This window comes from Pongo abelii, chromosome 21 (genome assembly GCF_028885655.2).
Source record: "Pongo abelii isolate AG06213 chromosome 21, NHGRI_mPonAbe1-v2.0_pri, whole genome shotgun sequence".
NCBI classification, from domain to species: domain Eukaryota; kingdom Metazoa; phylum Chordata; class Mammalia; order Primates; family Hominidae; genus Pongo; species Pongo abelii.
The window spans coordinates 41,295,428-41,308,861 of NC_072006.2; the positions used below are offsets into that span (position 1 = coordinate 41,295,428).

The following is a 13,434-nucleotide window of genomic DNA, read 5'->3' on the forward strand; positions in this document are numbered from 1 at the left end:
TTTCTTTGAGACAGGGTTTTAGTCTGATGCTCAGGCTGGAGTGCAGTGGTGTGATCACAGCTCACTGCAGTCTCAATTTCCTGGGCTCAGGTAATTCTCCCACCTCAGCCTCCTGAGTATTTGGAACTATAGGCATGTGCCACCACAACTGGCAAATTTTGCACTTTCTGTAGAGACAGAGTTTCACCATATTGCTCAGGCTGGTCTTGAACTATTGGGCTCAAGCCATCCACCCATCTCAACCTCCTAAAGTGCTAGGATTACAGGTATGAGCCACCACACCTCGCCAGAAGATGCATTTTTTTTTTTTAAACAAGCTTCATAGGGGATTCTGTGTTTCAGACACTTTAACAAACACTGCGCTAGGAGACTGAAGAAGCCTACATCTTTAAGAACAAATATCTTGCTGTAGCATCCTTACAGAATAGAAAGGGAAACAGCCTCTTGTCTTTTCTGGTGGAGGACTGGGACAGAGCACCGCACCAGGGTAGTATGAGGGACACATGTCACATATGTACTCTATGACTTCTTTGTTTGGTCCTGCATTAGTGAACTGAGTTTCTTAAAGTATTTCATGTCCCATAGAGAAACAGTCAGTGGTGAGAATGTAGTGTAATTCCTGTGTCAGTAAATGATATCACCATTAACTTGGCCTCCAAAGCCAAAAACTGAGGAATGGGGAGTTAGCCTGAATGCCTTCTTCCTCCCTGCCGTTCTTTTCCAATTCAATCAAGGTCTGGCTACAGATGCTCCTATTTCTTTTTTTCTTTTTCTTTTTCTTTTTTTGAAATGGAGTTTCACTCTGTTGCCCAGGCTGGAGTGAAGTGGTGCAATCTTGGCTCACTGTTCAAGCCAATTCTCCTGCCTCCCAGGTTCGAGCAATTCTCCTGCCTCAGCCTGCAGAGTGGCTGGGATTATAGGCATATGCCACCAAGCCCGGCTAATTTTTGTATTTTTAGTAGAGATGGGGTTCGCCATGTTAGCCAGAATGGTCTTGAACTCCTGACCTCAGGTGATCCACCTGCCTTGGCCTCCCAAAGTCCTAGGATTACAGGCGTGAGCCACCGTGTCTGGCCAAGGCTCCTGTTTCTTTACTCCCTCCTCCTCTCCATCTCTGAAGCCACTGCCCTAATCAGGGCATCATCATCTTTTGCCTGAAAAGGTGCAACTGCTTAACTGCCTGTCCTTCTTCCTGTCTGGCAGAACAGCCTCTAATCCATCTCCATCAGAGTCACACTAAAAATCCGCATCTGATTATGTAAGTCCCTTAACTAAGGTTGTTCGATGGCTTCCCAACTCCCATAGTATAAAGTCCACTATCCTAGTTCTTAGTTGGTCCCAATCTATCGCCGCTAACTTCTGACCACTTTTTAAAAGCAGCTTTAGTGGCTAGGCATGGTAGCTCATGCCTGAAATCCCAGCACTTTGGGAGGCCAAAGCGGGCAGATCATGAGGTCAGGAGATTGAGACCATCCTGGCCAACATGCTTCAGCTCTAGCCATCAGATCACTTTCCAGGTGGCAGGAAGAAGAAAGATGATGAGCCTACTCTCTCCCTTTAAGATTATTTGTCATAGGTTGCATGTACTACTTCAATTTGCATCCAGAATTTAGACAAATAGTCGCACCTATATGCAAAAAGTCTGGGAAATGAGTATTTCAAATAACCAACTGAAGTTCAGGGATTCTATTACTATAGAAAATGAAAAAATAATTAGTGAATACTGTCTTAAGTATACAACTCACTGACTTTTAGTAAATTTACAAAGTTGTGCAACCATGACGACGATCCAATTTTAGAACATTTCCATTACTGCAAAAAGATCCCTGGTATCTGAGCCCTTCTTACCATCTACTTTCCTCTCCAGCCACTTTGATCTGCATCTGGCTCTTAGCATTCATCAGCTTGGAGGCAGCTCTGCTTTCAGAAATCACTTCCTGACCCTTCATTTAATTAAGCCTCGACCTAGGTAGGGGCCTTCCACGAACTCCCTACTTAGCTTTAGAATACTTATGCATCTATGGGGCTACCAGACTGTGCTGCTTAAGGGCGGGGTGCATGTCCTGTCCATTACTTATAGGGCCTAATAGCACCTTGCACATAGTTGATGCTTTAGGCAGCCTCCTAAGAACAACTACCCCAATCTACATGTAAACCCACTAACGTGTGGAGTCCTAAGTAGGGAAAGGAAGCCAGGCTGGCGAGAGCAAGGGAAAGCAGAAAGAAAAAGCAGATAAGCTGTAAGTCCGCCTTTCTTCATGGTCCAGGACACGGCCCTTCTGTGCAATTAACTCACCATCTTCCTACGCCCAACTATCACCAGACACCTGCAAATTAGCTCATTGCAACTTGGCATTATCTATACTGCACAAGGCCCTCTTCAACATGCAGCACGAACACTATGCTGTAAAATCTCCAGCAAGCCTTTGTCTCCTGGCAGTCGGCTTCTCTTTTGCAGGCTGTCTGTTGTCTCTCTGGCACCATTATTTTCCTACTTTCTCTAATAAATCTGCCTTCCTCTACCCATAACTGTCTTGGTAAATTCTTTTACCCCAGCACCACCGGCCCAGTCACTGCTCCCCTGTGACATAGTGAACTTCAGGTAAATGACAAAAATATAATCAGAATAACATTTCCTGGCCGGGTGCGGTGGCTCATGCCTGTAATCCCAGCACTTTGGGAGGCCGAGGTGGGCGGATCACGAGGTCAGGAGATCGAGACCATGGTGAAACCCTGTCTCTACTAAAAATACTGTAATCTCAGCACTCTGGGAGGCCGAAGTGGGCGGATCACGAGGTCAGGAGATCGAGACCACGGTGAAACCCCATCTCTACTAAAAATACAAAAAATTAGCCAGGCGGTGGCGGGTGCCTGTAGTCCCAGCTACTTGGGAGGCTAAGCCAGGAGAATGGCGTGAACCCGGGAGGCAGAGCTTGCAGTGAGCCGAGTTCGCGCCACTGCACTCCAGCCTGGGTGACAGAGCAAGACTCTGTCTCAAAAAAAAAAAAAAAATAATAATAATAATAATAACATTTCCTGAATAAGTCAGTTAAATTTCTAAAAGATTCCATAGTTTGCATATGATCTACAGCAGTTCTCAAAGTCCTCCCAGAGGTAGAACAAATACAAACAAGAGAATAATGCTAAAAGCATACTTAAAATAATTAAATAGGGCAGCACACGGTGGCTCATGTCTGTCATCCTAGCACTTTGGGAAGCTGAGGCAGGTAGATCACTTGAGCCCAGAAGTTCGAGACCAGCCTGGGTAACACTGAGAAACCACAAAAAATAAAAAATTTAGCTGGGCCAGGTGGTGTGGGCCTGTAGTCCCAGTTGCTCCGGTGGCTGAGGTGGGAAGATTGCTTGAGCCTGGAAGGTCCAGGCTGCAGTGAACTATGACTGTGTCACTACACTGCAGCCAGGGTGACAGAGAAAGACCCTGTCTTAAAAAACCCCACAAAAAATAAAACTAAATATATTTAATATTTTGTACTTAGATTTATTTATTTTGAGACAGAGTCTTGCTTTGTCTCCCAGGCTGGAGTGCAGTGGCGTGATCTCGGCTCACTGCAACCTCTGCCTCCCGGGTTCAAGAGATTCTCCTGCCTCAGCCTCCCAAGTAGCTGTGATTACAGGTGCGCACCACCACGCCAGGCTAATTTTCGTATTTTTTTAGTAGAGATGGGGTTTCACCATGTTGGCCAGGCTGGTCTGGAACTCCTGACCTTGGGTGATCCACCCCCTTCGGCCTCTGAAAGATTTATTTTTATATAAGAGTTGAGTACAGATAAGCTGTAGCAAGTACCAAACATTTAAGAACAATTTGTTAGAGAAATATGCAAAAGCAAGCTCAAAAAATTTTTTAAAATTTAAAAAGCTTGAGTGTGGTGGTACACACCTGTAGTCTCAGCTACTCAGGCAGCTGAGGTGGGAAGATCACTTGAGCCCAGGAGTTCAAGGCTGCAGTGAGCCATGATTGAGATACTGTCTTTAAAAAAAAAAAAAGTAAGACTGTTACTCCAGGCTGGAGTGCAGTGACTATTCACAAGTCCAATCATCATATACTATAGCCCCAAACTCCTGGGTTCGAGTGATTCTCCTGCCTCAGCCTCCTGAGTAGCTGGGACTACAGGCGTGTGCCACCATACCCAGCTTTAAAAAAAATCCGCATTCTTTTTTTTCTCTGAATGGGTAAAAGTCTTCCATTATTTGATTTAGTTCAGTTTAGAGAACATAATAAGCACTACACCAAGATATTATGTGAGAGCCATTCACTTAAAATAATATTTTCAAATAGTTTAAAGCAGGGAAATCTCTTCTTAAATAAAATAGTTGCCCAGAATCACAATAGAGAAAGCAGATAAAAAGAAGCGCTGCTCTGGTTAAAGTGGGGTGGGGGCATGGAACTTTATTCTGAAGCCTTCCTGCCCCATCCATAGGCATCTTTGTGGAACTTTCCAGGGTGCCTCCAAATGTGAAAAACACTAATCGAAAAAACCATCTTTACACCTACTATGTACCCACAAAAATAAACAAAAAACCCATCCTGTTTGATCCTCTCTCTGATTCCATTCTTCTTCATGTATGCGTATTTACTTTTTAAATGTATATATTTATTGCCTTATTTTTAGGCAAAATCATTCTCAAGTGAGTTGCAGACATTATGACACTTTACCTCTAAATAACTTTAGTATCTTATCTCTTAAGAATAAGGACATCCTTCTGCACAACCACAGTATTTCACACCTAAGAAAATTACACTAATTTTTTTTGTTTGTTTGTCTGAGACAAAGTCTCACTCTGTCGCCCAGGCTGGAGTGCAGTGGTGTGATCTTGGCTCATTGTAACCTCCTCCTCCTGGGTTCAAGAGATTCTCCTGCCTTAGCCTCCCAAGTAGCTGGGATTAGAGGTATCTGCCACCATGCCTGGGTAAATTTTGTATTTTTAGTAGAGACGAGGTTTCACCATGTTGGCCAGGCTGGTTTTGAACTCCTGGCCTTAAGTGATCTGCCCACTTCTGCCTCCCAAAGTGCTGGGATTACAGGCGTCAGGCACTGTGCCTGGCCAGAAAATTACACCAATTTAATATTCTAGTATAGAGTCCATATTTAAATTTTCTCCAAGCTTTCTTTTATAGCTTTTGTTTTTGAACCAGGATCCAATCAAGGTCACGCAGTGCATTTGGGTATGTTTTTGAATATCTTTTTATCTAGGACAGTTCCCTCACCACCAGTTTTACTTCCATGATGTTAACTTTTTTGAAGAGTCCAGTTCAATTATCTTACAGAATGTTTTTCATTTGGGGTTTGTGGGATTCTTTTCTGATGATTATGCATTATGTTCTGATTTATATCACCAGCTTTATGTATACCGTGTTTTCTCCACAAGACAATCATTAGATTTTTGAGGGCAACCATGTTTCACAATACCCAGAGCTGTGTCACATATTCCAATTTAATCCAGAGGCTGTACGGGGTTCTGTTACCTGTTATATGGCACTGGATGACACAGAAGGAAGCTGAGCACTATATCTGTGTACTTGGGTCTCGATATAAATAAACTCACGGTATTTATGATTTGTTGGCGGACTCTAGGCTGGCTGATTATGGATAACTGGGCACAGATAACTCCCATAATTTCTGGCACCTGAAGAGGAAAAAGAAATTACTAAGACTGTAATCCTATAGGACACTGATGGTTACTGAGGATATTGTGGCCATTTCTGAAAGGTCCTGGGGGGGTGACTTTTTTTTAAAGACAGGGTCTTGCTCTGTTGCCCAGGCTGGAATGCAGCGGTGCAAACACAGCTCACTGCAGCCTTGAACCCCTGGCCTCAAGTGATCCTCCCACCTCAGCCTCCCGAGTAGCTGGGACTACAGGCACACACCACCACACCCAGGTCATTGTTGTATTTTTTTGTAGAGACAAGATCTCTCTATGTTGCTCAGGCTGGTCTTGAATTCCTGGGCTCAAGCGATCCTCCTGCCTTGGCCTCCCAAACTGCTGGAATTACAGGTATGAGCCACTGCGCCTGACCCCTAGGGGTGACTTTTAAACAAACTGTTTATTATTTTTTAAAGTTTATGATTAAAACTACTTAAAATATATCTGTATGTGTGTATACACATATGAAGGATTTGGAAAGATCTATAATCAAAGCTGTCAATACTGTGTTTTTGAGGGATAGAATATTAGATTTTTTTGCTTCTATATTTTTTCTAATTTTTCCTCAATAATTGATGTATTGATTTTATAACAAGACAAACTAATAAAAGCGTTGCAAGGAAGCTGGGCTTTTTTCCACTGTGACTCCGAGAATGGCAGTGGAGTCCTTACCTATCTTCTTCCCAGAGATGTCCATCAGGCTCAGGTAAGGGAAACAGGAGCCACTGGGCTTTGGTCCATTTCTCTGCTTGGACCACTCTTCCCACCCACAGACGCATGGGCTCCTGTCTCTGTGGAAATGTCAACTTCTCAGAGAGGCACACCTCAACCACTTAATATAAAATGGTCATCATCAGCACCAGTAGGCTGGGCATGGTGGCTCATGGCAGTAATCCCAGCACTTTGGGAGGCTGCGGCAGGTGGATCACTTGAGGTCAGGAGTTCAAGACCGGCCTTGCCAACACGGTGAAACCCCATCTCTGCTAAAAATACAAAAAATTAGCTGGGCGTCATGGCAGGTGCCTCTAATCCCAGCTACTTGGGAGGCTGAGGTGGAAGAATCACAGCAACCTGGGAAGCGGAGGTTGCAGGGAGCCGAGACTGCACCACTACTGCACTCAAGCCTGAGCAACAGAGCAAAATGCTGTCTCCAAAAATAAATAAATAAATAATAATAATAATAATAATAATAATAATAATAATAATTCTGGCTAACAAACACAAGGGTAAATTTACTGGGGTTTTGGGGAAAGATTTTCTTCCCTGAATAAAGACATACAAAGGAAGGCAACATCTTTCTTCTTCTTGGACATAGTCTACTCTGCTCAGAAAGTCCAAAATTGTTCTGACTACCTTATGACCACATGAACAGACAAGGCAGAAGGATGAAGAAACCCCTGGGTCTTTGGTAACACCATTGAATCACTGAATCGATCTTGGAAAATACTCTATGTCCAGACTTGTTATTATGTGAGAGAATAAATCCTTTGGTTAAACTTCTACCTGCTGGGCTTTTTTTGCTGCTAAAAGCACCCAGCTGATACAAATGCCCATCTCACCATGCTCTTATCATGTTATTCTTTTTGCATCTTTGTTATTTTAATAGGTTAAAAAAAAGGGTGCTCATTTGTTGTTGTTTTTTTTAATTTGTTTTATTTGTTGCTGTTTTTTGAGACAAGATCTCCCTCTGTCGCCCAGGCTGGAATGTAAAGGCATGATCATGGCTCCCTGCAGCCTTGTCTTACTGGGCTCAAGCAATTCTCCTGCCTTAGCTTCCCAAGTAGCTGGGAACACAGATATGTGCCACTATGCCTGGCTAATTAAAAAAAATTTTTTTGTAGAGATGGGGTCTCACTATGTTGCCCAGGCTGGTCTTGAACTCCTGGGCCCAAGCAATTTGCCTGCCGCGACCTCCCAAAGTGCTGGGATTATAAGTGTGAGCCACCATACCCGGCCAGTTCTCATCATTCTTAAATTATTTTTTATTTGTACCTAAGTACAATATGCACATAATTTAAAATGTCCAGTGGTATTTCAAGCTTCTTTCCTCCCTATTCCCCAGGTCTGTTCTCCAGAGAGAACTACTTTTATCCCTTTTGTCTCCTCCAGCATGTCCTTCTCTATTTCTAAATAACATAACTATATAGTTATTTCTTGATGTATTAATTTTAGATACATTTAGATAAATTCTCTTAATTTTGATTTCTAAGTCTGCCTCCTTCTAGGGTCACTTATGGCTTTTTATTTACTTTTATTTATTTATTTATTTTGAGGCAGGGTCTCACTCTGTCGCCCAAGCTGGAGGGCAGTGGTGCGATCTCAGCTCACTGCAGCCTCCGCCTCCTGGGTTCACGCAATTCTCCTGCCTCAGCCATCCAAATAGCTGGCAATGCAGGTGTGCACCACCATGCCTGGCTAATTTTTGTATTTTAAGTAGAGACAGGGTTTTGCTATGTTGCCGAGGCTGGTCTCGAACTCTTGAGCTCAAGCCATCTGCCTGCCTCGGCCTCCCAAAGTGTTGGGATTACAGGCGTGAGCCACTACGCCTGACCACTTACAGCTTTTTAAATCTTGATACCTTTAACCCATCGGGATGAGTATCTAAATTAAAGTTATTCTCATATGTGTTAGTTATATCTCCCCAAAAAAACTCTACTCTTCTAGAAAATATGGACCGCATCTTTTTTTTTTTTTTTTGAGATGGGGTCTCGCTCTGTCGCCCAGGCTGGAGTGCAGTGGTGCGATCTTGGCTCACTGCAACCTCCACCTCCCGGGTTCAAGCGATTCTCCTCCCTCAGCCTCCCGAGTAGCTAGGACTACAGGCACGTGCCACCACGCCCAGCTAATTTTTGCATTTTTAGTAGAAACGGGGTTTCATCATGTTGGCTAGGATGGTCTTGATTTCTTGACCTCATGATCCACCCACCTCAGCCTGCCAAAGTGCTGGGATTACAGGCGTGAGCCACTGCGCCCGGCCATGGACCACATCTTAGATTAAAAAAAAATCTCCCTCCCTAGTTACATACACAGTGGTTGTTTGGTGTATGTTTACAGAATGGATATTTGTGACTAAATAGACTAAGGCTTTGACCCTGTACTCATGAGTAGTCATCCTCAGCTGAACAGGACAAGCAGAGACTTCAGTAGCTGCAGGGATGAAGAGGTTCTACTGGCTTTTTGAACCCAGGAAACGGCCAGTGAAAGTTTACCTTCTCAAATTGGGACTCTGCATTTTTCGCCAAAGTTAGCAGTAATTCTCCTGCTGATCGCTGGATGCAGGGATGTTTCAGGTTTTTCAGGGTATCAAATGTAGTCATTATAAACTGGCAGAGCTCATCTGAATCGAGAAAACCTTCAAAGACCTGAAATGATGTAGGAAAATGAACTTCCAAGAAATAGGGAAATATGGTATGATAGAAAGTGCCCTGAACAAGGACTTGAGTCTAAGTTAACAATCAGAGAATTGGACAAAGATGTACAAGGCTGTTTTATTTGAGTCTTGTGGTTTTGTTTCGTTTTTGGAGATAGCATCTTACTCTGTCACCCAGGCAAGGGCACAATCATGGCTTACTGTAGCCTCAACCTCTTGGGCTCAAGTGATCCTCCTGCCTCAGCCTTCTGAGTAGCTGAGGCTACAGGCACCTGCTACCACACTCTGATAATTTTTAAATTTTTTTGTAAAGACAGGGGTCTCACTATGTTGCCCAGGCTGGCCATGAACTCTTGGCTCAAGCGATCCTCCCACCTCAGCCTCCCAAAGTGTCGGGATTATAGGTGTGAGCCATGCACCCAGCCCAGTCTTGTTTACCATGGTAAAAAGGTAGAAGCAATCCAAATGTCCACTGCTAGCATCTGTGCATGGCCTTTTGCTGCTCTGACACTGAGGCTGGAGTGCAGTGGTGCAATCACAGCTCACTGCAGCCTGGACCTCCCAGGCTGAAGTCATCCTCCCACTTCAGCTTCCTGAGTAGCTAGGACTACAGGCGTGCACCACCACACCCAGCTAATCTTTTTATTTGTAGAGATGAGGTCTCATTATGTTGCCCAGGATGATCTCGAATCCTGGGCTCAAGTGATCTTTCCGCCTTGGCCTCCCAAAGTGCTGGAATGACAAGGGTGAGCCACCGCATCCAGCCTGCTGCTGACATTTAGAAAGAAGCTTTATTGACCAGGTGCAGTGGCTCATGCCTGTAATCCCAGTTGTTTGGGACCCTAAAGCGGGAGAAACACTTGAGCCCATGACTTGAGACTAGCCACTTGGCCAACATGGAAAAACCTTGTCTCTAATAAAAATACAAAAATTAGCCAGGCGTGGTGGTGCATGCCTGTAATCCCAGCTACTTGGGAGGCTGAAGGAGGAGAATCACTTGAATCTGGGAGGCGGAGGTTGCCGTGAGATGAGATCGTGCCACTGCACTCCAGCCTGGGCGACAGAGCAAGACTCCGTCTCAAAAAAAAAAAAAAAAAAAAAAAAAAAAAGCCTGGCACGGTGGCTCACGTCTGTAATCCCACCACTTTGGGAGGCCAAGGCAGGCAGATCACCTGAGGTCAGAGTTCAAAATCAGCCTGACCAACATGGAGAAACCCCATCTCTACTAAAGATACAAAATTAGCCGGGTGTGATGGCACATGCCTATAATCCCAGCTACTCAAGAGGCTGAGGCAGGAGAATCGCTTGAACCCAGGAGGCGGAGGTTACAGTGAGCCAAGATTGCGCCATTGCACTCCAGCCTGGGCAACAAGAGCGAAACTCTGTCTCAAAGAAACAGCCCCCCACCAACAAAACAAAACAAAACAAAAAGAAAAGAACAGAAAAAGAAAGAAACTTTATTATGAGATCTTCAGAAAGAGTCATACTTTTATAGGACAGGACTTAAAAAAAAAGGCCCTAATGTTACACAGCTAACAGGTTTCCAGGCATAATTAAAATGCCTTGTTAGGAGACAACATACTAAAAGAATGTGTCATTCTGTTTCTCATTGCATTTGGTAGTAGATAAAGTCCTTCACATGATTATAATAGGTACAATCTACTGGGCACTTACTATGTGACAAGCATTTAGCAAAGCATTTTCCATACGATATCTCATTTAACAACGACTGAATTGTAAACAGTGTAAATTGTAAAAAAGAAATTATAAAAACTGTCCCAATTTTTACAGATCTCCATCGCACAGATGAGAAAACTGATGTGCAGAGAGATGAAATTACTTGGTACCTTTCACCCCACATGAGTAAGATCTGTGGGTTTTCTTTATTTTCCCCTATCCCCTAGCATACCTGGTACCTGGCAGATGTATAAGTATTTATTGAATAATGAATAACTACATTAATTTAAAAATGTCTGGCTTGTTGGATCAACCATACTCTCTTGCAGCTCCTTTTTGTGACCAGCATTTACGTCTGCAAGAGACTGGCAATTATTAATAGTAGGAGCAGAGCTGGTATGAAGTGAAATCCAGGGATACTGGCCTCAACGGCAGGTTGACCTTAACCCCCAAACTAAGAAGGCAAGGTGTATATGGGCCAGGAAGATGGTGCCTTGTCTCCAAACTACGGAACGTTTAGAGACCACATTCCCTGGGCAATTGTGTATGGTTTTGTTTTATAAGAAACGACCAGAACTTTTTCCAAAGTGGTTTTTACTATTTTACGTTTCCATGAATAAATGCAGGAGACTTCTGGTTGTTCCCCACCCTTGCCAACACTTCTGGCTGTGGTTATAATTTTAGCCATTCTTATTACCTGGGCAATTCTGAAGGGACAGCTGTAGAAGCATTTAGCGGCAGAGCTGTAGAGCTCCAGGAATTCTCGACATTTTGTCAATGCTCTTTTCAAGCTTTGCTGATTTTTCTTGTCATGAGTGATATCTGAAAAGAAAATATAAAATATTAATACTTTCTGGCTTCTTTTTTTTTTCTTGATTTTACAGGTCTGGTTGATATTCAGTTTAAAGTGGATCCCAAGAGCTCACTCTTCTTTTTCACTTGAACAAAAATGCCTGGGGGAGGGAGTGTGTGTTCATCTGAAGGCTGATTTATTTCTCTTTTCTTCTAGAACAATACATAAAAAGAGCCAAAACAGAAAACAAAGAGGAGGTCGAGGCAGATGGATCACTTTAAGTCAAGAGTTCGAGACAACCCTGGCCAACATGGTGAAACCTTGACTCTACCAAAAAATAAAAAAATTAGCCAAGCATGGTGGCGCTCTCCTGTAGTCCCAACTACATGGGAGGCTGAGGTGGGAGGTTCACTTGAACCCAAGAGGTGGAGCTTGCAGTGAAATGAGATCACACCACTACACTCCAGCCTGGGTAACAGAGTTAAGACCCTGTCTTTTTTTTTTTTTTTTTGAGGCAGAGTTTCACTCTTATCGCCCAGGCTGGAGTGCAATGGTGCGATCTCAGCTCACTGCAACCTCTGCCTCCTGGAGGTGATTCTCCTGCCTCAGCCTCCTGAGTAGCTGGGATTACAGGCATGCGCCACCACACCCAGCTAATTTTGTATTTTTAGTAGAGACGGGATTTCTCCATTTTGGTTCAGACTGGTCTCGAACTCCTGACCTCAGGTGATCCACCCACCTCAGCCTCCCCAAGTGCTGGGATTACAGGCATGAGCCACCATGCCCAGCCAACCCTGTCTTTAAAAAGAAGAAGAAAAAAAAAAAGCAAAAGCAAAGAGCTTTTTGTAAGACCAGAGCATTTGAGTGATTTGTGAGTACAACCAAAGCATGCTACCTTATTTCCCCACTGGTGAGGAATTGTGAGGGGTCTCCCTACGAAGCTTAGGTTCCCAGAAAAAATTGCCCAACTTTATACTGTGTATGATAATTCTGATATCAGAACTCTTCATCATGTGTCAAGTATGCCAATGCTCCTTGTGGTGTCTTGTTTTTCTCATGTTTTATTGTGACCTAATATTTGCTGGAAATTCGTAGATGGAAAATTTATCTTTGAGCCCTTGGCTGAGGATACTTTCTCTCCAACCAGAAAATAAGTTCCCTGGGGGAAGGTATCTTGTTTGTCTTGTTTACTGATGCATCACTAGAACAATAAATGCTTCATAACTATTTGCTGAATCAATAATCAACTGTATTTCTTTGGCTGTATACCTGGTAGAGATTGCTCATACTCAGAGGTGCCCAACGACAGGACAGTTGCTTTGGGAAGCATGGAGCTTCCTCATCCATGTGAAGCGCAGACCGAGGCAGAGGAACTACGGTTGTGTGTAGCTTAACAACAGGGATACGTTTTGAGAAATGCACTGTTAGGCTATTGCGTCACTGCATGAACATCACACAGACTATACTTTTTTTTTTTAAGACAGAGTCTCTCACTCTGTCACCCAGGCTGGAGTGCAGTGGTGCGATCTCGGCTCACTGCAACCTCCACCTCCCACGGTTAAGCGATTCTCCTGCCTCAGCCTCCTGAGTAGCTGGGACTATAAGCCCGCACCACCACGCCAGGCTAATTTTTGTATTTTTAGTAGAGATGGGGTTTTGCCCTGTTGGCCAGGCTGGTCTTGAATTCCTGACCTCAGGTGATGGACCCTCCTCGGCCTCCCAAAGTGCTGGGATTATAGGCATGAGCCACTGCGCCTGGCCTAATTTTTTTTTTTTTTTTTTTACATTCTAAAGTGTTTTTGTTAAAAACTAAGACAAAAACACATGCTAGCCTAGGCCTACACAAGATCAGGATAATCAATACCACTGTCTTCCATCTCCACATCCTGCCCCACTGGAAGGTATTCAGGGCAATAACACGCATGGAACT

General features: G+C 43.8%; 1 protein-coding gene across 5 annotated transcripts in view; it reads right to left on the bottom strand.

Moving 5' to 3' along the window:
- Positions 1 to 13,434, bottom strand: part of MROH8 (maestro heat like repeat family member 8) — a 77,213-nt gene that overhangs the window by 29,437 nt on the left and 34,342 nt on the right. For 4 of the 5 annotated variants that reach the window (XM_024239109.2, XM_054542248.1, XM_054542249.1 and 1 more), the window contains 3 exons: positions 11,409 to 11,533; positions 8,874 to 9,026; positions 5,486 to 5,646 (listed from right to left, as the gene is read on the bottom strand). In XM_024239109.2, coding sequence (XP_024094877.2) covers positions 5,486 to 5,646; positions 8,874 to 9,026; positions 11,409 to 11,533 — 439 coding nt within the window. The remainder of the gene's footprint in view (positions 1 to 5,485; positions 5,647 to 8,873; positions 9,027 to 11,408; positions 11,534 to 13,434) is intronic. The other variant, XM_054542250.2, reaches the window with a different exon arrangement.